Genomic DNA, 27588 nt, shown 5'->3' with positions numbered 1-27588 from the left:
GATAGAGGGAACCCACCTTCTTTGCAGCAGTCTTTGCAATGTCCTCTATGTATTCGTTCCAGTTTATATTGCCTGCAAATGTTAGGCTGAGGAGTTTGAAGGTAGAATTCTAAGGTAGTGTTATTTTTCATCGATATAGGCGGTTGGAGAGACGTCTGGTAATTGTTAAAGGATAGCAGCTTAGTTTTACTAGCATTAAATGTTACCATTCATTTGCGTGCCCCTTCCATAATGGTCTAGAAGTTCCAACAATTCTGCCATTGTCTTAGATTTATGTACATCCATTCTTCCCTCATGCATGTTATAGAGCATTTTATCATCAGCAAATATACCCATCTCAGACAGAATATTATCAGGGAGGTCGTTTATAAATATCAGGAATAATGATGGTCCCAAGGATCGACCCCTTGATGTTATGCTGCTTGAATGTATCCGTCGATGACAACCTGTATGCTTCTATTTTCTAAGATAGATCTAATTATATTTAGTATACGTCCAGTTAACATACGATTTAATTTTCATTAGCAGCCCTTTGTGCCACTTTATCCACTTTATATTGGTAAATGTGTTCACAGATGAATGTGAAAATATATGCAGTAGAACGACATTGCCTGAATCCATACTGTTTGTCAGAGAAACAATTTGTTTTTGCAAGGTGATGGACTAGTGCTTAAGGTCTCAAAGGTTTTTGGGGAAGAGACTAATAGGGCGATAATTGAGAGGGTTTGTTCTTTCACCAGAATTCCTTTACACTGGTACCACAGAGGCAATTTTCCAGCTATTAGGGAAGCAAGATTCAGCAAGGCATTTATTGTAGAGCTTGGAAAGTATGGGGGCTAGCTCAGTTAAACATTTCTTTATTAGTATAGCAGGGATGAGATCAGGCCTTTGAGGTGTCTAAGTTTTTTATGATATTGCAGACATGAGAAGGAGTGATTTTTACATCATCTAATGTGGCTTCAGTCCGCACAGGGAAATTTGGGAGGGAGTTGTTTGTTGGCTGTAAGGTGGAGTTGGAGGCGAATTGCTGAGCAAGCAGTTCGACCTTCTCCATTGCTGTGCATGCAACCTTCTGGTTGTTGCTCAGTGGAGGAATTACTGATTGTTCTTTATTCACTTCACTATTATAAATTTTTCAGAAATCACGAGTTCCTATCTTTCGCAATTCTATGCGTTTCCTGATTATTTCAGCATGCTTTCTTTTGGCTGTCGCTATTTCTCTCTTACAATGATTTCTAGCATCTACGAATTTTGCCTATTTGTCTTTGACTTATGACGTAAATGTATGCTGTCTTTGTGCAATGGCAGCCGCACAATCTGCAGTGAGTGGGAGTGAGTGGGGCTTGCTATATTACTTCCGTGTGGGAACATGTACTTCAATGCCTGCTTTGCACCATTCAGTTGTCTCATTGGCACACTGTTCAGCAGGAAGTGAGAAGATATCAGTCCATGCGACATTTCTGATGTGTTCTTTAGTAGCTTCCCAATCAGCCTGGTTGTTTTGAGCAATGATTCCTAATCTTGAGGTTGGGATTTAAATGTGATGTCTACTGATACCACTATGTGGTCTGCATTTCCAAGTGGACTGTGGACATTAGTCACACAATCCTCAGGTACTGTGGTGAGGAATAGGTCTAGAAGTGAAACCTGCTGAGGTTCACGATCTGGTAGGTGAGTTGGAAAGAATGAGCTATAGAGAAGCTATAAGTAGAGCATCCAGCTGCATCTGTGTAACCTGAGAAACCAAGCCAATTTTTATGGTGGACATTAAAGTCACCAAACGCATGTATTTGGGTGTTACTAAGGAGAGTGCTGCATCTATACTATCAGAGACATGATTGACTTGACTTGAGGAAAAATGGTAGAGAAAATATAAGTAACTAATGCTGTGATGAAATGTTAGTCAAAACCACATAAAAGCCTGGTTATCTGATCCAAGATTTTTCTCTCTAGTTTAAGGGAGGGTGCTATGAATATAGACTCCAAGTCCGTGCATATATCTGTCCGAATTTTTACAGCAAAGAGGGAGGTATCCTATCATGTTAAAGTAGTTGGAGGGGATTGAAGAGTGTAAGTTTGTTTCACTTAATGCTAAGATATCTTTGGAGTTTACTAAAAGGTAAGATTCTACATCATCTATATTACCTCTAAGCCCACGGATATTTGTGAAAGCGAGCCTCAAGGGTGGAGGCAAATTGGTTTTGTTTGGGTGGTTGTCTGGTTTTATTGTGATATTTGTTTGGGTTGTCATTTCATTACATTTTTGTTTAATGTCAGGTTAGGGGAAGAGTGTTGAGCAAAGCGGGCCTGTTTTGACACCAAGTATGCACACACAGTGGTCCATTAGCCGAGTCCAATCTAGAATGTGTAGTCTCGTGAAAGCTTACTAGATATAGCAGCATGCGCGACATGGCACTACAACTATCCTGATCTTATACAACTGATGATAGAGCAGTCAGTCTAAGCGTTACCAAAGAGTTAGGGCACCTGTACTGTCAGTCAGAAACAGCAGCAAGACAGTCAGTCGGTTACTCTCAACTTCTCAGAAAAGACCGGCCCCACCACAAGTCTAGTGAGCACAAGTGGCATGCAAGCAAACCCAATTTTCTCAGTTTCTGAGAGAAACAGAGAAATTTAAAATCGGGAATAGGGGAACCGTGTTCAATATCCTAGCTGACTTTCCTGAGAAATGAGGCCAAGCACAGGGTGGCTGTGGTGAGTCCCTGGTCTTGTACCTCTGGCCTGGCTAATAGACAAAGAAGTGTGACAGCCGGCAATAGGAAGAGCCTATCAACTCCTTAAGCAAGTTAGGTTTGTAATCTGGAAATTTGTTCGAGTCACCATCTCCAGGAAGGTTGTCAACCATGACTGAGGAGGCCTCCCTCTCCTAGTTTTATCATCAGAGTTTCCTTTCTCTTAGATGGATAACCTGACAAGATCTACGGGTCTATCATACTGAGAGGGGTAACCATGCTCCTGGTTTCTACACCAGGTATTTTTGTGCCGCCGCATGGATGAAGATATTGAGTATCTTACTTTAAAGTTTTTATTCTACATAAATAAGTGCGGGATTAGAGATAGATTTCCCACCAACATTTACAAGAAATTTTATCTTTCAAGTACTGTGATAAAACCAATCTGTTCTAGCAACTAATTTGTTTGTAAATAGGAGATTAATAATTATTTGAATATGTAAGAGAATATAAAGCAAAGAAAACAAAAAAAAATGGTGGGACTAGATCTACATATAGAGGTTCCACACAACACGGATATATAGATGCACTTAACTTGGTGTTCTTTGAGTGACCCATGTTGGTCTAGCTAAAGGACCAGTATCTCCACGTGGAATGAATCAGGGTGCAAAGATTAGCGTTTATTTGAGAGCAGTAAGAGGGAGGATCTGCCTTAAGAGCCAAATGTGTGTTCTGATTTTAATACTTCCTTTTATTTAATTGAAACGGTATAATTTTCGATTTCTGTATTAATAATTTAAAGCATACAAACTCATTTACCAAAGGTGATGAATGCTAGAAAAGAGATGCGTATTTCCAATTTTTCTATTGTGTCTATACATATATTGCTTATATATTACAAACAAATGACATGCGAGAAAAATCTAGGAAAATAGAGTTTCAAGCGGGTAGATAGCACGGAATATAGAAATGGAATAAAATAAATTAATTTTTTAGTAATATCGATTTTAAAGGCAGATTAAAGGATGGTTAAAATTTTTAATAGTATTAAATCTTTTTTTTAATGTAAGACCCCCTTAAAAAATTTCATTATATTTTATTGTATAACATGGGGAGTAGACTCGCCAGTTAAAATGAATTCAGATAAGAATAGAAGTTTGAAATGTGGTTAATTATCTATCTATATATATCTATAATTGTGAACATGTCGGTGTATCTGTTTGTGTGTCTGTGTACATTTTCCTTCGTAATAACTCTGTCAATTTTCAGTCTACAGACTCGAAATTTGATATACAGGGTACTGAGATTTGGGAAAATCTATGTGATCGGTTTTCAGTCAGAAATTTGGCTGTTAAGGGGTAAAAGTTCAACGATTTGACCTTTGAGAACTCTACCAAACTCCTCCGACAATTTTGGGTTCAAACACTTGAAATTTTAGATATAGGTTCCTTGGACAGGGATCTAACTTAATAACTGGATTTGAGCCCAAAACAATAAATGTTAAGGGGTCATAATAGGGATCAAAGTTAAAAAAAAATTGACCCCTTTTTTTTTCTTTTTTTTTTTGCTCGACATATACCTCCAAACACCCGGGCAACGCCGGGCACCCATGCTAGTATATCTTTGTGTCTGTCTGTGCATGTACATTTCCCTACGCAATAACTGTCAATTTTTAGTCTACAGACTCGAAATTTGATATACAGGGTACTGAGATTTGGGAAAATCTATGTGATCGATTTTTGGCCAGAAATTTGGCTTTTAAGGGGTCAAAGGTCAATGATTTGACTTTTGAGAACTCTACCAAACTCCTCCGACAATTTTGGGTCTAAACACTTGAAATTTTAGATATAGGTTCCTTGGACATGGATCTAACTTAATAACTTTATTTGAGCCCAAAACAATAAATGTTAAGGGGTCATAATAGGGGTCAAAGTAAAAAAAAAATTGACCTCTGCGGTCTCTACCAAATTACTAAAACAATTTCTGGTCTAAACATTTGAAATTTTACATAAAGTGTATTCAGAGATAGGGCAAACTTTTTAATCGGTTTAATCGAGAATTTGAGCTACCGATATATGAATGAATGTATGTATGTATGTTTGCATGTCTGCCTAAAACTTTCGACAGTGGTGACGGATTTTCACAAGATTAGTATTGTTTTGAAGCTCGATCTTTTAAACGACAAATATCGAAAAATTTGCTAAAAACATTAATTTCTTCACCTTCAACTGGGCACTTTTCTACATGGAGGGGTCGCTTTTTTTCGCCGATATTGTCGTAAGTCATCCCCTCTTAGCCTTTATCTAAACCTACGTCACTTCCTGTTTGGCAGTGATCGTAACAGCAAAGACGTTATATTTTTTCCCCTATTGTTTTCCTCCTACACTGTATGGGTTCAAGCCTGCCTTCCTACTACCACTTTTTTTTTTTTCTTTTTTGTTCAACATACACCTTCAAACACTTGGGCAACGCCCGGCTGAAATGCTAGTGCACTATAAATACCTTTAAAAACATGAACTAAGTTTATAGAATAAGTTAAAATAACAAAAGGATAAAAAAATTACAATTAAATTTTATTATGCTTTCAGTTCAAAAGGGACTACAATATTGGAACGTGAATTAATATTGTCAGCATTCTGATGCTGACAAGATTAATTCAAGTTCATTGATGATGGTTGGGATAGAGCACATGATTCTTCAGGATCCTGTTTGCTAGTTGCCAAAACTGGTGGCAACCAAGCCGCTGCTCAGCTACGTTGGTCTTAACGGACCGAGCATACAAACTCTTTGCCAGGAACTTTGAAACTAATTCTACCCTATGTAAACAAGGCTGTCAACCCCCCATATTTCCTTTCATCAGAAAACATGCTATGCGGCATACAAGTATCTGTGTGTGATGTTGTCAAGCTAATAAAAAAATCTTGATTCCCGTAAAGCAACTGGAAATGGCCGATCACCTGAATTCTTAAATACACGTCATACTGACAAGATTTTCCAGAGTGTTAGGAAGCAATTCTCCTTAAGATAATGCTTAAAGAGCTTTGTAGGTATGGGAGCCAGTTCTGGTTGAACTTTTGAGCACTATAATTGGAATGCTGTCGGGACCAGTTGCTTTACTGGAATCAAGTTTTTTTTATTAACTTAGCAACATCACGCACAGATATTTGTATGTTGCAGTATGTTGCATAGCATGTTACCTGATACAGGAGGAAATATGGGGGGTTGGCGGGGTACTATCGCTTAGAACTTCTTATATACTGTGTAGATCATAATATGTACTAATTGCGAACACGCGTCGCAGCTAGATTTATTTACGTGGACTTTTACAAAATTATTGCTATTTCGTCTTCTCATGTGTTGCTTGGGCTTTTTCGTATAAAAACGAAACTGATGTGAAACTAAGGAGCTGTCCTCTGCATACAGGCCGGGAGCGTCCAGAAAGCAATGGACATTTGGTCAATGTCAATGAAAACCGTCATATCAGACAATTGCTTTCATTTGGACACTCTTCTAATAAAGGGGAGCTGATTTTCACCTAAACTTTGGGAAAACAAAACCAGACAAAATTGGGTAAAAAATAAACCGAAAAGAACTACCCCGCAGTTGAAATTAAGTGCAGAATTTAATTTCCTTTGACCTAATTAAATTTGCTGCACACCTGCTATTTGTGCGTTTATAAACATTAAAATGAAATTGTTTTTGGTTACTTTCCTTTTGTGGTAGTGGGGGTAAGTTATCAAGTTTTTCATCTCAACGTTCCGGGTTCGATCCTACCTACCAAAACGTTAAAAAATTTTCTTTCCGATTTTTTAAACAAATTTGTTTTTATTTTACTGTTTCTTTTTAAATCATCTTCGTTTTTTTTTTTTATTGTTGTTTTTCCGATTTTTTAAAAGAAGTTTAACATAGGGTTTGCATGTACCCCCCCCCCTCAACACACCCACCTACAAACACCTGGGCAACACTGGGTACCCCCGGCTAATCTAATATATAAAAGGCAAAATGTGTGTGTTTGTGTGTCTCGCAAAAACTTTCCACACACGCAACAGATCCTCACGAAATCGGTATTGTTTTTGAGCTTGATCCTTCGAACGACAAATATTGAAAAATTGGCCAAAAACATCCTTCTTTCACCCTCAACTGGGCAGTTTTGTACGAGGAGGGCTCACTTTTTTCACCGACATTTTAGCAAGTCATCATCACTGTTGGATCGACTATGCTTAATTTCAACGTTTTTGACTTCTGGTTGAGCGATGGAGACTTTCATTTTTTCTTCCTTTGTATTACAGGTTCGAGCCTGCTTGCCCTACTACCACTTTTTTTTTTTTTAACACCTCTCTTCACCCAAACTGCCTACTGTTGTTTTGAACCCCCACCCCACCCCCACTACCACTTTTTTATTCCTGGGTTCCTTACTACACCTCCACACACCCGGGCAACGCTGGGTACTCCCGCTAGTTAAAAATGTGTGTTGTTCGTCCATCAGAATGACGAGGACCATCTGATCATCCTGTAGGGTAGGGTGGGGGGAGTCATCATCGGTGAGTGCGGATATAGCTGATAAGCCTAATCTTTTCTTGAAAAGTTTTATTGTAGTGAGAACAGGGAATCTTGGCAGATGGCAAGGGCTTCAAAACATTGTCCTTCCTGTCCTTCTCTGCAGCAACTCTTCGGTTACTTTGCAGGCATCGTTATGAACAGTGGCCCACCACTTGTCTCTATCTAGAGCTGTCTGCTCTCACGATGACGGATCAACATTGAAGGCCTTCAGTGATGCCTTCAGAGTGTTTTTAAATCGTTTTCTCTGGCCGCCATGGGAGTGCTTGCTATGTTGGAGCTCAGCAGACAGGAGCTTCTTGGGTAGTCTGTAGTCTGGCATTCAGGCTACATGACCAGCCCAACGAAGCTGAACCTTCATGAGGATAGTTAAGGGGAGTTAAGCACGAGTGAGGACTTCTGTGTCTGGTATCCTTTCTTGCCAGCCTATGTCAAGCAGTTTCCTCAGTCTGGTGGTGTGGAAGTGATTTAATTTTCTAGCATGCCGTTGGTAGACAGTCCAAGACTCACATCCATAGAGTAAGGTGGTGAGTATGACAGCTTTATAGACTTTGATCTTTGTCATGGAGGTGATGCCTCTTCTGTCCCATACATTCTTGTGGAGTCTGCTAAAGGCAGCGCTTGCTTTAGCAAGTCTGGTGGTACAAATAGTACAGAATAAACAAAACCTTTTTTAAAAACAACACAGCAGTTTCAGTTGTTTGGCCCAAGATACAATCTTTGTCTTTTCGATTGGTGGTGTGAGTGTCTTAAACGTCACAGATTGGGTGTTATCTTTGAAAGCTTGCAAAAGCTCACCTAAGATAGCATTTTCAGATTGGTGTACCTTGAGACCATTGAAAAAGTTGGATAGTTTTATGTGGAATGCATCGTTTTGTTTACTGTCCAGTTTTGAAATGTACCTGAAAAGCTTAGCACACAACTTGGTGGCCTTGAGATGAAGATGTAGTTTTGCTCGTCCCAATATATGGTTGAAACCAAATTTACTATCAGATTCTATGCCCTGAAACAATCGACAATCAAGGATGCTTAACAACCAGCAACATTTAGCAAGAAAGTGGTCAATTTGGTTAGCTGTGACACCGTCATTGGAGTACCAAGTAAGTAGGTGTCACATAGGATGTTGGAGATTGTCGTTTGGTTTGCTGCGGCAAAGTTGATGAGTTTTTCACTATTAACACATTGATCTCCAATCGCAAATAGTCTGAGAATATGACTGTTGCTGATGTTGCCTATGCTTGTGTGAGCGTTCCAATCACCTGTAATAGATTACTCAAGGGTATTTGATCAACAGTAACAACTGTAAGTTGTCTTTATCTTGATCATCAGCATTAAGGATAGAAGCATAGACAACACTGACGCTGAGAACCAAACCTTTCAAACAGATATGGACCTGGCGAAGCCACGATCACTGAGATATAGAAGGCCTGTTAACTGAAAAATGTCTGCAGGCAATGTAAGTAAAATTTATCGAACTTTTACTGTCGATACATTTTAAAAACGAGCATTAAAACATGTTACAAAATAAAAAGGAACACAGTTCGATTAATACTGAAACTGAACTTTATTCAATATAAAATATAAATATTATGTAAAATTAAGTAATTTTAAAGTAATATACAATCTAATACTGATAAAACTGAATTATGAATTTAGGGAACAAACAATTAAAGAAACAAAACACAAACAATTCTTGGCCTTCGGGACAAGATCACAGTGTAATAGTATCTGTTCTGATTCACCTTTTCTGTCCTCGGCCGGTGGAGGAGAAATCCTTCATGACTGAGACAATTTTTATTTTTGTTCCTATCCAGAGTGCCCTTTATTGGGGAGCTGGATTTTCCCTACAAGATTATATGTTGAAATATAATATAAATATATAAATAACTATTACATTTAATACAGAAATTACTTTTAAAGTTTTGGTTTTCTGTTCTTCTATGTTCATTTTTTCCCCATGTTTTTCATCAAAATGTGTAGCATATTTTCATCAATTACATGTTAGGAATCCTATACTCTGCTATAGTCTTCATTTTCATATCAGTGCAGAATACATGAATACGGAAATGAAGTTCACATAACTACTAAAAGACAATCATACTATAATGTGAATATTGGTTAAAAACTAAGAAAATATAATAAACATGTATGATATTAAATCAGGATGGTGGTAAATTTGGTATGGGACATTATTATTATTCCACTCACTAGCAGTTGTCTCACAGGCCATCATCAGTGATATTCGCTGGAGACCGCATGACAGCAAGTCTCCTCAGATTTCCAATATTCTCCACCTCTTGACCACTTGTGCAGATGATTGCACGTTATCACAAGTCGTTTGCCATTGATTTCTCGTTGGTATCAGCTATTGGTGTTTCCTAGGGTTTTGATGACAAAATGGCCCCCCTCCTCAAGGTACCAGATTTGAACTGCACACTTCCAGTGGAGATCTGGTTAGTACTCTCCCACCTCTGTCTTTCCATCCTCTCTGACCCTTCACAACTAGTTGATATGGCACCAGTCGATGTCATCTACACCAGTTTTTTTTATTATCATTGTTATAATAATAATGGTGCTTGTGCAGTGTATGCACCGTGCTATATTTTAGATAGTATTTCCAAATTAAATTTTTATGGTATCTTTATTATTTTAAAAAAAATTTTTTTTTTTTCATGAAATTGTTAGGTGAAAGTGTGGAATAGTTAGAAAGCCCCTCCCCCTGTTAAGAAAGGCTTTCTAAATAATTTTATTTCAGCAGGGCACGTACAACATGTACTCGTACTTCACGGGGAACGTGGACTCTGTAAACGTGTTTTTATTGATTGCTCTCTGTAAGCACATGCGCAAAAGGTTTTTTTTGGTTTATTTAATCACGAAAACTTTTTGCAGGTACTATTTGAGGCCAAAAAGGGGGTGGGGAACATTATTTGAACATGTATGAAAAAATAATTTAGCAAAAAAATAAAAATCTTTAGTGGAGAAAATAATAAAAAAATTAAAATTAAATAAAATAAAAACAAGCACAAAAATAAAGGTATGAATCAAATTTACCCTCAAAAAATAAAAAAAAAAAATACATGCACAATAAAAAAAAAAATAAAGGCTGAGATATATATACGAAGAAAGTGAAAGAAAACGCTTTCAGGGAGCAATCCTTGAATAAAAACACTGTTTACGCAGGGTGCACGTTCCCTGTGAAATACCCATTTATTTATAAGAAAATATGTTAACTAAAATTTAATTTACTCTTTATTTTTAGTTCATAACAAAACTTTAATCAAAATTGATTAGTTAATGAATTTTTAAGATGAATTTGTTATGTTTCGATAGACATAGAATTTCCTATTTCATTTCCCATTTCAGTCATGTAAATTATTTACAGTTGAAATATTATCAAACAAACTTTAAGTTTTAAATATATTTCAAAGAAATAAATTACGCCTGGGGAATTCATTGATCGTTTTGGTTAAATAAAAAAAAATTTTCTAAAACTGTCGTGAAAATGCTTCTAACTTTAAAATATTTGAAAATACTCAATGAGAAGTTTTATTTATTATTAAAAGAACGGACTGAAAAATATTTTCATATAAAAATTGTCTTGCAGTTAAAAAAATAAATAAAATGAAATATTTGATTTTCTTCGATAGACATGTAAGAAAATTTCAAAAACAGATTCACTTAATTTTATAGTTTGTTAGATTAAAATTATCCAAATGAATGTGCAATTATATAATTATCCAAATGAAGAATTGTTCTTTCTCTTTAGAAAAAAAATATGCTTAAATCGCCACAAGGGGCAACAAAAAATAATTTTTTATGGCTATTAGCATGTAAGGAACAACGAAAATATTTTTTATGGCTATTAGTGTGGTTACGTGGTTGAACACAAGAAACTTCAGGCACCGTATACCTACATGATGATTTGGTAATGACGTCACGCTGTCATGTTCATTGGCCTGTACTTACTCTCGGTGGCCTCGGCGAAGCAGGGGAAGGACATTGGTTCGCAGACAGAGAGAGATACATTGGCATAATGAGCACTATGAACGAAGGCAACTCCAGGAAAATCATGGTTATCAGTTGGATCATTAAGGTAGAGATGATATGAGACGTCATACTGAGGGACTTAGCTTTTATGATGGCCCGTATCTGAAAGTATGCTTGAAGAGGGAGTATAGTATTAGCACTTGAGTTTCTTCCAGCATTTTTTTCAAGTTTCTTTTTTTTTTTCTTTTTTTTTTAAATTTTTTTTTTTTTATAATTTAAACGTTTGGTTTATTAATTTTTTGAAAAAACAAACAAAAAAACAACAAAAATTAAGCAATACAAACAAATCTGTCTTGATGTGAAATCTGTAATGTGAACTACATTATGATTTTTATGTTCAGGAAAAAGAAGTTTACAGTTTGGCGAAATGTTGCAAAATTAAAAACTTCTTATTGTAACCAAGAAAAGGAGATTATCAGCTTGAGCTTTTAAAAATTAATTTGTGTTGTCTACTTTGCCGAGAACCGTTTTGTTTTCTCTCAAATTTGTACATCTAAAGACATAGATGTTTGATGTAACAATTTTTTTTGTACTTATCAAATCTTATATATAAAATAAAGTGAAATTTTCCATGATATCATTGATGGGTTTTGAACCAAAATCTGTTTATGAAATATCTGTTTCAGCAACGATTTTAGGACAATCATTGGTATGTTTTCAAAAATTATAAATTTAGTTTCATTTAAGTTCAATGAATTTTATATTTAGTCTTGTTTGACATTTTCTTTTTTAGATAATCATACAAAAAGGTCGATGAATTTTCACTCTAACATTCAGATCTACTACAGCTGCTATCTATGTACACCCAAACAACTTTTTTTTTTATATAAAAAATATACTTTTGTATCCCTTATTATTTTGTATTTCACTCTTGCTATGTTAGGTACTCTATATTTGCACACTAAACTAAGGACACACCCTCTATCTACACTTTTTTCTCAGACATGTTTTGATTGAACAATCCAAATTTCTTTTACAATGTCTACACTTTGTATTTTTGATCCTTGCAGTTAGTGATAGTAATAGTTCAACTGATCCAATATTGACGCAGCAACTGTCAAGGTTGTAGCATTCACCCTTGGTCAATTAAGCTGGCTCTTTCTAACAAGTTCTCCACACCTCGAACACTGGCTGACCAGGTATGGCAATTCAAAGCTGCTTCCATTATCAGTGCAAGCCATTCACGATCCCAATGATGGACCTTGTAAAGGTGGGAGCCCAGAATCAGTTCAGCATCCTGCTTTGCTGTCCAGAGCCAGGTTTTGAGTTGACCACCATAACATTTCTTCCAGGTGGAACTGGATCGATAGTTGCATTTGTTTATATATGAATTCAGTGAAGCGAGAAAAAAATGTCCTTTTTGTTTTTTTTTAAACATTGCAGTGGCTTATATTTCCAGGGTCTCTCATTAGCTGATGTAAACATTTTTATACTTTATTTCTGAGCCGCCTTTTGACCAGTGTTTGCATACTTATTTTTTCTTTAGCATTTGTTATACAAAATAAGAGGGAGAAAAGGATTTACAAAAATAATGACACAGAAATTTGTGTTTCATATTTATCTTTTTGTGTGTGTGAGCACCTCCTTTTTTTGTTATGGAAGTCAAGAAAAAAGAAATACTACTTCAAGGTTAAAAACTTGCAAATGATAAGTGTTGAATGGAATAGATTCTGACCCAGAAAACAGCAATTCTTCCCTCTTTGTCAGAAACATCGCTGAAGGAATGTCATGACTAAACATCTAAATCTTTTACAGTTTAAAATATTACATATATAAAATACTACATACATAACATGTTTGTTCATTATTCAATTTTTTTTTTACTAATTTTTTAGTTATAAAAGCTACACTTTCTTTCATAAAACCTGTATTTGGCCACGTCTTCACTCGAATGCATGCCTCAACATTTTAGGCATCTGACACTTTCTCTTCATGAAAAGTATCCAACAGTCTTCATTTGAATAGTAACATTATTTACTTGATTACACTACATTTTTGTATGAACTTTTTAATTTAAAAAATTTTTTTCAGTTAAAGAGAAACTTTTAAGATGGCTTCAATTCTTGACCAGTATGAACAGGAATCTTCACGCCCTGGAACATTGTCTTCAGTTGAGTCGATGGTAAGTAAAATAATTTTATAAAAGCTGATTAAAAGATTATGAAATGCCAAACTTTTATTAATATCATTTATCTTCTGTTTTTTATTTTCTTACCATTTCCATTCACTATTGTATGTGTGTGTATTTCCAACATCATATGTAGCAATTATTAAGATTCAGGAAAGAGAATAAAAAGAATTAAGTATTACTAAACTCTAAATTTTCATTCTGCTTGCAAGAATTCTAATATATAAAATGAAGTCTCCATGCTTAGAACATTCAAATTCATATACATTCAATAGTGGTATTTTCTTTGTGACTGAGTAAAATTTGAAAATAGTTTTGATGCCTTTAAAGTGTTGTTTGAAAATTCATATCCAATACTCTCATAACAGATTATAACAAGATAATCAATTATAGTTTGTATTACTGACCGAAATATGCTGCATTAGAAACTTTAACTTGCTGAAAATATTTCATCATCAGTGAAACATTTGTTTTGCATGCTGACATGTATTGGATGGCTTTTAGAAATTCACTTCCAAACTAACCCTATCTCTGATCAGGGCTTTATTTTCACATCCATTTTTTATCGATTCCTCTCATCTTTGGAACCGTGATCCTAACCTGCTACTTCGACTGTTCTATATTTACTTCAATTTATTCTTACAACATGGTCATCAAAGTTTCTTGTTTTGCACACATTTTCTTATACTGTCCAGATTTAATCTTCTGGGGTCATCAGATCTAGTCCAGTCCTTAGCACTCACATTTGTATCCTTCTCATATCATTTCTCTCTATGCAACACATAACCTTCATTCGCCAGTTTTTGCTTGTGTTATGACCAAACCATAAGTGAAGCGGTGGATGGAAATATTGTGACATGTTTTTATTTTGTTATCAATTCAATACATTTACTATCATTTCTTCAGTCTGATTGTTTTGTATAGATCAACTTTTTGTATATGGATTTGTCATAAGGTGATTTTTATTCTGCTCTTATTATGACTTTTTATTGTTTTTTTTTTTCTTCTCAAATTAAATCATTTCTTGATGATACAATGCATATTTCAGAATTTCTTAAGAAATCTGAAATTATTTTTAGTTGTGTAGATTTGTCTTTTTAAAATGTAAGCAACCCATAAAATTATTTAAGAAATGCACTTGCTTGTGAAACAATAAAAATTTAAAAACTTATTATGGAAAGTAAAGGTCAGAGAGTGAATGTTAGCAAGACCAAAGTGATAATCAGTTTTGCATATAATTTTAATGTAAAATGATCCCCCATTTCTGGGACAATTAATGTAATTAGTTCCCAAATTATTTTAATATTCATGTTGAAAAGTTATTAAAAAATTAATTACTTATTTTACCACTAACTCTAGATCTGAGTTGCATGTCACTCCCTTGAAAAACCCTTCCCTTAATTCTGTCATTAACCCTAAATCTGAGTGATCAGCCACCTTTCTCTAATCCAACTTTTAACACTTGGATACAATTGTTAAAGTTCCCCCTTCTAAAAAAAAAATTCCTTAAACCATACCTCTATCCCTAAGTCCAAGTGACAAGTCCATCCCAATAAAAAAAACCCTCTTAAAATTACACATTTTTTTCACCCTAAACAAGGCACAGTGCCACTTGAATATAAGGTGTTACTATTTGATATAATGTCTACAAGGCCACTATGTAGGCAGCAGAGCAGTGAGATGTGTGTTCACATCTATATGATACTAAAACTCTGTCGTTCTTGGTTGTTTGCTTGCGCACTATCCTCCTCCTCCTCCTCCTCCTACTACTACTACTATGCCTCCTCTTCTTACAACTACTACTACGCATCCTCCTCCTCCTACTACTACTACGCCTCCTCTTCCTTAACCTACTATTACTACTACTGGTTATAATTCAATGGCTGTAAGTTTTTTTTTTTTTTTTTTTTTTTTTCAAAAATAAACAATTATAAACAGAATGACTCATAGAAATCTATCTATATTCTTTTTTTCATTTTAATATACTTTCATAGAAATGTTTCTGTTATGTCACAAAAAAACTATTTTCTTTACATCACAAGTGTCATGCTCATACATTATTAATTCCAAAGATAATATAACATACTGACCCCTTAGGGGATGTTTTGCAACTATTCTGTATTACAACTATACTGTCGCAATTTTCTCACAAATAAATCAACTTTGACCTGTTGACAACATATATATTTTTTTTTTTACTGCGTATGTTTTCAGCGGCCTAATTTTTTTTTTTTTTTTTTTGCGTTTTAAATTATCCAATTATAACAATTGTTAATACTTTCTGCATTTTTTTTTTTTACGTCATTCATTTCTGTATTATGTTTAAGTTATTTTAATGCAATTTTCTTACAAATAAATCTACTATTTTACAATGTAAATAGATAATAGGTAACTTTACACGAATAAGGAGGATTTTTTTTTTTTTTGTTTGAGTGATTCGTCTGATTTTTCATTTTAATATACTTTCATAGAAATGTTTCTGTTATGTAAAAAAAAAACCCCTATTTTCTTTACGTTACAAGTGTCACGCTCATACATGAATTCCATAGGTAATATAACATACTGACACAACGGGTCACGGGTAGGCTAGTTACATTTAAATTTTTGTATGATAATACAATTAGGGACACAGGAAAAAGGAAGGGAATTCCAAAGTCCAGCAGTTTGTGGGAAGAAACTATTAGAATAGAAGTCTTTCCAGCATCTAGGGATGGGATTTTGCTGCTCGTTGCGTTAGTTAGGAATATTTATATATTAGTCTAAAAAAGCTTCCCCACATTTATTGTTTTGGGCTCAAATCAAGTTATTAAGTTAGGTCCATGTCAAAGGAGCCTATATCTAAAATTGCAAGTGTTTGGACCCAAAATTGTTGGAGTTTGTTAGAGTTCTCAAAGGTCAAATCGTTGAACTTTGACCCCTTAACAGCAAAATTTCTGGCCAAAAACAAAGATTTTTCCAAGTCTCAGTACTGTGTATATCAAATTTCGAGTCTGTAGACTGAAAATTGACGGTTATTGCGTAGGAAAATGTACACACACACATGTTCACTTTTATATATATATATATATATAATAGATTGGATACATTTTTTTATGATGCTTAAAATTTTTTTATTTGGATTTCAATAATTTTATTTCTATACTTTCATAAATATATTATAAATCAAACAAATTATTTTTATAATAAGCATATATTTCTTATAAAATTTCAAATAAAATAAAAACTTATTTTTTAAAATTTTATTATTAAAGTTCAAATAAAGACTAATTGTGTTCTTTTTATTTGTATAATTTTGTTAATTTTTATTGTATATTTTTCAATAATGTCCTTTTCTTATATTCTATTTCAATAAATCGCTTCACGATAGAAATACAGAAGAACAATAAAAGTGAAAGAATTGCCTTGTCACCGCTTCCGGTAGCAGCCATGCTGGAAGTTAGGAAATATGTTAACTGACTACAACCCATGAAAGTATACTCCTAAGCACTACTTCCTTGTGTTGCATTTCAACATTGTGCTATACATGCAGAAAACAAATTACCATAATTATTACAAAAACATATGAATGCTCATAATTATACCTGTTTGTTTTTGTATATGCCCTTTCTATGATCTGTGCAGACTGACAGCCCATTATTCTCAAAGTAAAGCTCTTCATTCATACCCTCAAAAAGGACTAAGATGAAACGAAGAGCCAAAAATGTTCTAAGTGGCCACATCCAGGGAGAAACTGCTTGACAAAACCGTCTTCAAAATCAAGTGAGTGGGAGATCTTTTCACCTCCCTATTTTTATGGCAGGTGCTTTCTCCTCTGGTCAATAGTTATTTTTATGGCAGGTGCTTTCTCCTCTGGTCAATAGTTATTTTCATGGCAGGTGCTTTCTCCTCTGGTCAATAGTTATTTTCATGGCAGGTGCTTTCTCCTCTGGTCAATAGTTATTTTCATGGCAGGTGCTTTCTCCTCTGGTCAATAGTAAAACATATGTAACAAATACTTGTCTAGCTATAACAACTGTCAACAATTTTTCTTACTCTCTACCTGTACCTAAAACTAATTGAAAATTTCATGAATTTTTTCTTAGAATTGTCTGTCTATGGAACACAATACTGTGGGTCTGCTTCCCAGCTGACTATAACATGGTTGTTTTCAAGTCTAATGTAAATAAGTTCTTGTTGAGCCATCTTAAATAATTAAAATCTACCCAATGTCCATCATTACTTAGCATCGTGGTGTTGTCTCACTGTTTACTTGACACTCATCAACCATTATCCTCGAGTGGAAACTGAGCCTTGATAAGTGGTGAGCACCAAATAAAAAAACAAAAAAGAGGAGATTTATTCAACCTGATCTTTATTCTAAATCACTGATCAGAATAATTGATGATCACTGTTTAATCATATCTTGTCAGTGCATTTCAGTTTTTTTTTTTTTTTTTTCCGCAGTGATCACCACTTATCAAGGTCTGGAAGCCACTCAGGGATAAGGGTCATTGCAACTACATTACGTTAGTGTGGAGATTTGATGAAGTGTTTACTTAAGAGGGCGGTTCATTAGGAATTTGTTAACATTGGACTTGAAGACATCCAAGTTGTAGTCCGGTGAGAAGCAGGCAGACGGAACAGAGTTCCACAGGCATGCAGTTCTAAGAAAGAAGGTTTGTTCATGGAATCCGTGTTTTGATTTAGGCACAGATATAGAGTGGGGGAAATTTATCACAGTGGATTCAGCTAGACGGGTGTTTTTCGTGAAAGATTGGCGAGGGGGGACCAGAGATTGGAGTTCAGACGAGCACCTGTCATGGAAATAGCGATAAAACAAGAATAGGCTCGCAACGTCTCTTTTGTGGGAGAGAGGTTGCAGGGTAGAGAAAAGGGCATCCCCCACTAAGCCACGAAGTCTATTTTGTACTCTGTCAAGGCAGGATAGGCTGTTTTTAGCAGCTCTTGCCCAGATATGGCAGCAGTACTCCATCCTTCATGTGTTTTCAAGGAATTGACTCTCTTCCCTTTTCACTATCTTTTTGAGCTGTGTGATGTCATATCCATATCTGTTTCTATCAATTTCCATAGCCCAAACCTTGAGTTAGCAAGTTGACCCCAACTGAAGATTCATTTCCTGTTATTTTCGATTAACCGTTTCGCTAAATATTTAACATTTGAGTGTGTAGTATATTTCTGTTCTCCATTCTCAGGCATTATCTCCTTATACAGAGGAGAGGAGGCAGTATTCTCCCGGTTAATACCTCTACCTGGTAGTGTATTGTAGAATTATTATATAGATGGAATCACCTGATTGCCAGATACAAAAAAAAAAAAGATTCAGTCAGCTGTTGTTGCTGATATGTACAATGTTTAAATATTACCTAATGAATGACCATATTGTATGTGTTTTAGATTATGAGGCCATGCTTACGGTCAGGGAGGTAGTATATGGTCTGTTCTCAATGACAATCCTCCCAGACATTATCTCCTCTGTAAGTTGGTTGGTTGGTTGGTTTTGTTTTATGGCACATAAACCCTTTTCAGGTTATTTAATGCCGAATCCAAAGATTTTAAAGAAAACATTTTTAATAGAATATATTTGTGGTTTTCAAGTCAGTTTCTATTTAACTCATAGTTGAGACTCTAACAGGTACTACCACTCCGGGCGGGTCGTAGTGGACCTGGGAGCAATGACAATTGGCTCCACACTCCCCAAAACCTGCAAGCTGGAGCCTCACCATCAGATATAGTTTACGGTCATATCCAGGACCGTGTATGCGTGATAAATGTTTGCTTAGTCATGCTTTGTACATACATCATCACTTTCACATTCATTAAAAAAATGAGATTATCCAAAGATGAGCTAAGTAATTAAAAATTAAATGATGTTGCTTAATTTTGACTTTGATACTAAAATGAATTGTCCTAAAATGGAATTATCTTTATCTTTCCATAAACACTTTTTGAATTATTTTAATTTGAATGTAATTTTAAATACATTTATTAACTAACAATTAAGTAACATTTATTTTATTTCAATGAAAGAATATTAGCTGACAGTTATTTGGGTGATTAGTAAGAGACAATTTATTTTTCAATGAATAAAATTTTAACACTAAGTAAATTAAATAAAAAGGTTAAAACTTGTTTTATTTAATTCAAAGAAAATATTTCTCTGGCAATTATTTTTATGGTTAGAAAAAAGAGAATATTGTTTTAAAAATAGGCATGAATATAAATAGATCAAGAAGAAAATTATTCATTTACATTATTTATAACTGACAATTACAATTATTTTTTACAGGCAAGGAAAGATACATTTGTTTCTTTATCTTTCTTTTGTTCTGATCTGCTTTTTTGCTTTCTTTTCCAATAGTTTTCTTAAAATATTTCACTGTTATTAAAGTATATTTAATATAGAAAATATTTGTGCCATTGTCTTTAATTATAGATTGGATCACAGTATTCTAACAGAAGGGAATCTGAATCGGAACCAATATTCAGAAAAGTGAAGAAAGAATACAAGTAAGTCTTTCTTGGAGTATTATTATTTTTTACTCTTTTTCACACCAAATAAGGCATATTGCCACTTGGAATGTAAGGCACTACTATTTGAGATCTTGTCTAACAAGGAACTGTGGGGAGTTGAGCAGTGAGATGTCTGCTCATGAGAAATTGTTATGATTTTTATGTTTACAGCTGTTTGTTGCAGGAGGGACTAAATTAAGGTTTACACCATCTTTAGCAGTGTTACAGTAGTTTTACCACTGAATAAAAGAGCCATGATATAGAATTCTCTGCATTTGCTGTGTTGTCTCTTATTCGGTGCCATCCACTTATAAACATTAATGAAACATGGTGGCAGCTGTGGGATGAAAGGATTTCCAACTAAGAAGGGGGAATGTATTTTAGGAAGACAAAACCAGGTAAGTGACATTTTATTGTTTTGCGTTATTTTGTTTGCATGTGGAGTAAAAAAACATAGAAAAAACAAACAGGTCTGTGGCTGGCATAAGTGTATAGAAAATAATTTATTATCGAATTAGAAACTTTAAGCTGAAATAACATAAGACAGATGGTACAATATCAAATGGCGCTTTTGCTTTGTATGCTGGGAGAGAAGGCATTAAAGGTCAATAATGAGTTTCAATTTTTAACTCCTGTAGATGAGAGAACATCCTATTTTATAGTGTTTGCTAAATATGCTATAGGAAAATAAATGAAACCTACAAATGTAACATCTTCCATACAAGGAAACAGGGAGAATCAGAAACTGTTAAAGCTTTGTACATTGATAAAATCTTGTCATTTTTGCGACAGTTGTGACTCATCAATATTGTGAGATAAGATAATTTTTAAAATATATAATCGCTATACACAAGTGGAATTGCTAAAAATGAGACCGATGCATAGACATATGTAAGATGTTAGAAAATGTTAAGCTACAGTCTAAAATCCTGAGACCTGATGGAGTGAACAGAATCGATTTTAAACCTAAGAGAAAACCATCAGCACAAAGTGGTAGTAAGTGTAGGGCATGTGCATTGCGACATGAACAGAGTCAAAAGTTATGCATTTGGGAAAAACGTATTTTGGTGCTCTTGCATAATTTGACCTGAATTCTTGTGAATTCCCGTCAAGCCCGGATCGAGCGAGACCTGCAATCATTGGTGTCAGCCAAGCGTTGTTCAAATGTTGAAACGCTAATTCGACTTAAAAATTTTTTTTTTTCTTTTTAAATGTTTTTAGTAATTTTTTATTTTATGATTAGTTATTTTTTATGATTTATTTAATTTAAATATTTTTTTTGTACTTCAATTTCTGGGAGTTTGCTTAGCTAATGAAAAAGTGATATGTAAATGAAAGCAGACGACATTCAAATTTGAAGAAATCGACTGAACCCAAAAAAAGCTGACAAACAACTATATTTTCAGACTCGCCAAACAGAAAAATGACAGGCAAGGAAATAAATCTGTGCATGCTAGAAAAACAAATGGAAACGCCGATGCAGACAATCTCATATTGTCAGGAAAAGAAATTGCTTTCCCAAAGAATGAGGTGCTGCACCAATTGTAAACACAAATGTTTCCTGAAAAAAAGATTGTGCGTAAAGGATGGCTTCTCCTGGCGGTGTACCAATGGACCAATGGACATTGTAGACAATGGGTATCATTGCGCATAGGATGGTTAACTTTCTGAGAGAAATTTGTCAGGAGTATTTCCTGAGGAATCCCCGGCAGATAGGAGGCCCAGGGCACACTGTAGAAATTGATGAATCTCTATTCAACCGAAGAAAACATAATGTAGGGAGAATCCTTGAACCGCTCTTGGTCAAAACAGCGGGACCAGCCAGGAGCTTCTGGGTACATATTTACTTGAATTTATGTGGAGACAAAAATTTGGAAACGATCCTTTTGTCTCCATCATAAATCACATTTCTGAAAGCTACCAGGTTGCGGGGGGCTTCCTTCCATTTTCTCTACCCCATCCCATCACCTCCCTCTTTGCTGTCGATGGCCGATCAACAGTCGACCGAAGTAAAAGATTCCTAAGAAAATATCCTCATCTCAAGAAAGTTCTTCCGCCGGCAATTAACAACCATAAAAAAAAAAAAAAATCATTTCTTGGGGGAAAAAAAAATGTTGTTCTATTTCTGTGTAATCCCACCCACCCCCCTAAAAAAATAACCCTGACTAAACAAAGTCTTGAAAATAAAATAAAAAAAGAAGAAAAAATACGGTTAAAGAAAAACAGAAAAATTGTACTTACATCTAACATTTATACGGGTAAACAACCTTTTCTTGAAGATAACAATATTTACATAACTAATTTGATAAGGTATGGCATAAAGGTTTACTTCATAAGATCTCTAGCTATAGTATAGCTGGAAATGTCTTCTCAATTATTAAATCATTTCTTTCTGATAGGTTCAGAAGAGTAGTAGTTGAGGGGCAAAAATCAGAAGCTCACAGTATTAATGCCGGTGTTCCTCAGGGGTCCATCCTGGGCCCAACTCTTTTCCTGATCTACATTAATGATCTTCCAAATCACATCCTTACATCATTTGTAGACATTTATGCTGACAACACTACCATTTATGGTAGCACATCTAAGACAGTAAACGACCAAGTTCTCTCTAATTCTCTCTCCTCTGATCTTGAGCATGTAGTACAATGGGGAAAGGAGTGGCTGATTACTTTTAATGCATCTAAAACCAAGCTTCTCTCTTTACATCATCAACATTCTAATCCACATCTGGCATCAATTGAAATGAATGGCTCTCATCTTCAGGAGGCCTCAAGTTTTGACAAGCTTCTGGGCTTGACCTTTACTCCTGATCTTAAATGGAACACGTACATCAAATCTGTTGCCAAGGCCGCTGGAAAAATGGTGGGATCTTTCTATCGATCCGGTAAATATCTCACTGCTGATGCTATTCTCTATCTATATAAGAGCCAGGTACGTCCAAGGATGGAATATTGTTGCCACATCTGGGCAGGAGCTGCTAGAAAGGACTTGATAGAGTTCAAAATGGACTTTGTAGCCTCGTAGGAGATGTCCTTTTCTCTTCCTTGCAACCTCTATCTCACAGAAGAGATGTTGCGAGTTTGTCTCTGATGTATCGTTATTTTCATGGAAAGTGTTCAACTGAGCTTCAATCTATGGTCCCCCCTCGCCAAACTTTCACAAGAAACACTCGTCTAGCTGTACACACTATTAATAATTCCCCTCACTCTTTATCTGTGCCTAAACCTAAACATAGATTCCATGAACAAAGCTTCTTTCTTAGAACTGTACGCCTGTGGAATTGTCTTCCGTTTTCTTGCTTTCCGGCTGACTACAATATGGTTGTGTTCAAGTCTAACGTAAATAAGTTCTTGATGAGCCGTTCTATATAAGTTATCAAATTTACCAAATTTTCATTACTAATGATTACTATATTGTCCAATGTCTACACTCTTTAACCCTTATCCTTGAGTGGTCTCTTGGCCTTGATAAGTGGTGATGCCTATGTAAAAAAAAACAAAAAAACTTGCTGTTGATGAATATTTTGCAAAAATAAATAAATAAATAAATAAATACTAAAATAAATTAAATAAACATATTTGCTTTTTTCAAGGTAGGTTTTTTATTTTTTGATAATTTGCATTTTTTTTTCCTTAGTCCGCATCTGTTACGCTGCTTGGCTGACACCGATGATTGTCAATCTCACCCAATCCGGGCTTGATGGGAAATCACGAGAATTTGGGTCAAATTATGCAAGAGCACCCATATTTTAAATATAATGATAAGATTTACTTTACTATTAAATGCCTGGTGCTACCAGATCAGGCTGTCTACTGACTTCCTGAGATGAAACGCACCTACATAGATGTCTTTGTTTTTTATTCCCTTTTGCAAAACTTAGTCATGTTCTGCGAAAACAAAAACAAAAACAACATTCTCCTCCCCCTCCCCTCCCTCGTTTTCTTTTTCCTTCACCTCCTCACCTTTTTTTTTTTTTTTTTGCCTAGTTGGTAGGGAGATAGAACATACCAACTGCCCCCCTGCAGAGGGTAAAAATCCTTCAATGGGACCACCAGTTGACCGTTGGTGGCAACCCGTAATGCATTAAGAACGGGATCCTGGTGGTTGAGTGGAACATGCCTAGGAAATAATAACATGATACTACAACACACCACTTTGGCCCTTACTAGGCTAGACGGGAGGTTGGATAGGCCCGATCCAATCAATCGGTTGGTCATGACAAGCACTAATTCAGACAATCCAAACAAAAACACACTAACACTCAACATAAACAATAAACTGAGTTAATAAGCGATGGCTGAAGGGTCAATCAAGCTGGGAAAAAGGTAACCATCAGGAATAATAAAAATACAGGGAAATCCCATACTTGGGTGGGCATAACCATATATTGTGAATGCTTGGAAACCTCCCCATGTTTGAGTATACCAGCTATGTAGCCCTGGAGAACCGAGGCGAATGGGATTTACCCCCTCATAGTTCTTCCCCATAAGGGGCTCCGAGGAGGGTGGGGAGCATGGCTGATGAATTTTTCAAAAATTATTATGAATACCAAAAAATCCAAGAGACCACACACAGAAATTGACTCTGACAGCGACAATGAAGATACAAACTTTCCAAGATTCATCGTGCTAGAAGCAACGTCTAATATACCGTTAACTAAAATGTCACCCTTCACTATCCAAAAGGTAATATCAAGCAAAATAACACCCAAAAATGTCAAAAAATTAAGGAATGGTACCATATTGGTAGAAGTACAAAATAAAAAACAGGCCAAAACTCTACTTCAACTACAAAAATTGCATGAAACAAACATCAAAGCTTATCCACACCAAACACTAAACTACTCCAAAGGAGTCATAAAAAACCAGGAAATCTCCGTCTGCACAACAGAAGAAATCAAAACAGAACTAAAAAACCAAGGGGTCACAGATGTAAAAAGAATCACATTTAAAAAAAAAAGGAGAGGTAATATGTACAAACACTTATATACTAACATTCAATTATCCTCAAATACCAGAGACCATCAATATAGGTTATGAAAGAATGAAAATAGAACAATACATTCCAAAACCTTTACAATGCTACAACTGCCAAAAGTTTGGACATAATAAAGACCAATGTCTAAGATTCTTCACATGTGGAAACTGCAGTGAAAAAAACCCAGACCACGATGAAGAAGACTGTCCAAATAAAACCAAATGCACAAACTGTCAAGAAGAGCACCACTCTCACTCAAAACAGTGCAAAATATATAAGCAAGAGAAGGAAATAATAACAATCAAATATCAAAAAAACATAACCTTCCAAGAAGCCCGCAAAGAAGTCACAAATCGCACCAAAAACTCATATGCCACAATAACCCAACAAGCAAACAAAATGTACAACTACAATGAACTAAACCTTGCTCCAGAAATTGCAAACCTAGCAAAAGAACTAAAGAACATACTTGAAGAATTAAAATCCTTTTTATCAGAAATGAAAATAAATTTTAACAGCCAAATAAAAGTAAGAAACGAACAACCCAGTATAAAAGAAAACGAAAAAAAGGAAATCAGAAAAACTTCCATCAATATTGAGGAATCAATCTCTAAAGAAATGAAACCTCCTCAATTATCAAAACGTGAAAGATCCAAGTCACTAACAAGGACAAAAACAGATGTTAAAAATAAACACACAACAACAGGAAAAATGGAAATAGAACAGAACAACAAAAAAACTACCCCCCAAAAACAAAATGACAAACAAAAAACAGAATTAGTATTAATTGAAAATGAAAATAAATTTGAACTAGTTGAAACTGATAGCCAAGAAAGACAGTCAAGACAAAGTAAATCTAAAAGTCCCAGACCAAAACCCAAAAAAAGCCTCTCACCAGAAACAAGAAACAGACCATCCACTTCCAAAGCGATGGAAATTGATGTAGGATAAAAACCACTACAGAAAATCAAATACATAAAATCTAAACTATGGCCAACAAAATAATCCAATGGAATTGCAGAGGTATAAAAGCCAATCGGAATGAATTACTTCTACTGATATCCGATCTATGTCCCACAATAATATGCCTACAAGAAACCTTTTTAAAACCATCTGAAAATATCAATCTTCAAAGTTTTACTGAATACAACTATACAACAAATAACCCAAATAGAGCTTCAGGAGGAACATCCATTCTCATTAACAAAAACACGGCACAAAGCCAAATAAATCTACAAACTAACTTACAGGCAATTGCTGTCACAGCCACCCTACATAGAACGGTCACAATTTGCTCCATTTATCTGCCTCCAAACGACCCCATAGATGAAACCGAAATAGAAAAACTCATCAACCAACTCCCTCGCCCCTTCTTATTATTAGGCGATTTTAATAGTCATAATGTTAGTTGGGGATGCTCAAACACAGACAGAAAAGGAATCATTATAGAAAATATTATCAACAACAACAATCTATGCATATATAACAACAAAAAACCAACGTTTATTCACTCCGCTACAAATTCGTCCTCAGCAATTGACCTCTCTATAAGTGATTCTAGTATCTTTATAGATTACAATTGGACAGTGCATATAGATACCTGTGGAAGTGACCACTTCCCAATAACTTTAGAACATTTTGGTCCTGAAATAATCTCAAAAATTCCTCGTTGGAACCTTAAAAAAGCTAACTGGAATGAATTCAAATTACTATGCAAACACAAACTCCTACCTGAAAAATGTGAGAAAGACCCAATCACTCACTTTACAGATACCATTATCTCAATAGCAGAAGAATGTATTCCTAAAACAAAATCATCAACCAAGAATAATCGTCCCTGGTTTAATAATGACTGTAAAAAGGCTATCAGGCTACGATGTGCTGCATTAAGAAAATTCAACAATCAACCAACTACTCAGAATTTAAACAACTTTAAAATATGCAGGGCTAAAGCACGCCGAACAATAAACGAAGCCAAAAGGGAATCATGGAAGAATTTTGTGTCTAAAATCAATAACACCACCAAAGACAAAACTGTATGGAATATGATTCAGAAAATATCAGGAAAAAACACCAGTTCCCCTCTCAACCACCTCTGTGTAAACAATAGTAAAATAACTAAAAAAGAGGACATGGCAAACCTGCTTGCAGATACTATTGCAAATAATTCATCTTCTAAAAATTACGATAAAAAATTCCAGATCTTTAAACAGGAATCAGAAAAAACCAAACTGAACTTTAAAAGTAATAATGAGGAAGAATACAACAAACCTTTTACCATCCATGAACTAAAGGATTCATTAAAAAAAGCCAACAACACGGCTGAGGGACCTGATAAAATAACGTATGAATTTCTAAAACAACTACCAGATGAACCATTAAAGTATTTACTTTCTATTTATAATGACATCTGGCTCAATGGCAATCTTCCAGCCATATGGAAACAAGCCACAGTCATTCCTATACCAAAACCAGGAAAGGATGCATCTGACCCCTCCAATTATCGCCCCATAGCTCTAACAAGCTGTGTGTGTAAAATCATGGAGAGAATGGTCAACACCAGGTTAATTTGGTTTCTGGAAACAAATAAAATAATAACTAATTTTCAGTGTGGCTTCCGAAAACATCATAGCACAACAGACCATTTAATTCGTTTAGAAACTTTCATCAGAAATT

The 27588-nt window shown here is 35.1% G+C and overlaps 1 protein-coding gene across 5 annotated transcripts in view; it reads left to right on the top strand.

Annotated features, from left to right (window-relative positions):
• LOC145293143 (vacuolar protein sorting-associated protein 18 homolog) overlaps nucleotides 1–27588 on the top strand; it is a 326884-nt gene that overhangs the window by 13036 nt on the left and 286260 nt on the right. For all 5 annotated transcript variants that reach the window (XM_080139563.1, XM_080139561.1, XM_080139559.1 and 2 more), the window contains exons 2-3: nucleotides 13329–13419; nucleotides 19859–19932. In XM_080139563.1, the coding sequence (XP_079995689.1) occupies nucleotides 13348–13419; nucleotides 19859–19932 (146 nt within the window). In that variant the 5' untranslated portion in view covers nucleotides 13329–13347. The remainder of the gene's footprint in view (nucleotides 1–13328; nucleotides 13420–19858; nucleotides 19933–27588) is intronic.

The sequence above is a fragment of the Euprymna scolopes genome, chromosome 14, assembly GCF_053919585.1.
Source record: "Euprymna scolopes isolate OS-2025 chromosome 14, ASM5391958v1, whole genome shotgun sequence".
In the NCBI taxonomy this organism is placed as follows: domain Eukaryota; kingdom Metazoa; phylum Mollusca; class Cephalopoda; order Sepiida; family Sepiolidae; genus Euprymna; species Euprymna scolopes.
The sequence above is the reverse complement of the archived record's forward strand: the minus strand, read 5'-3'. Positions and strand labels throughout refer to the sequence as shown.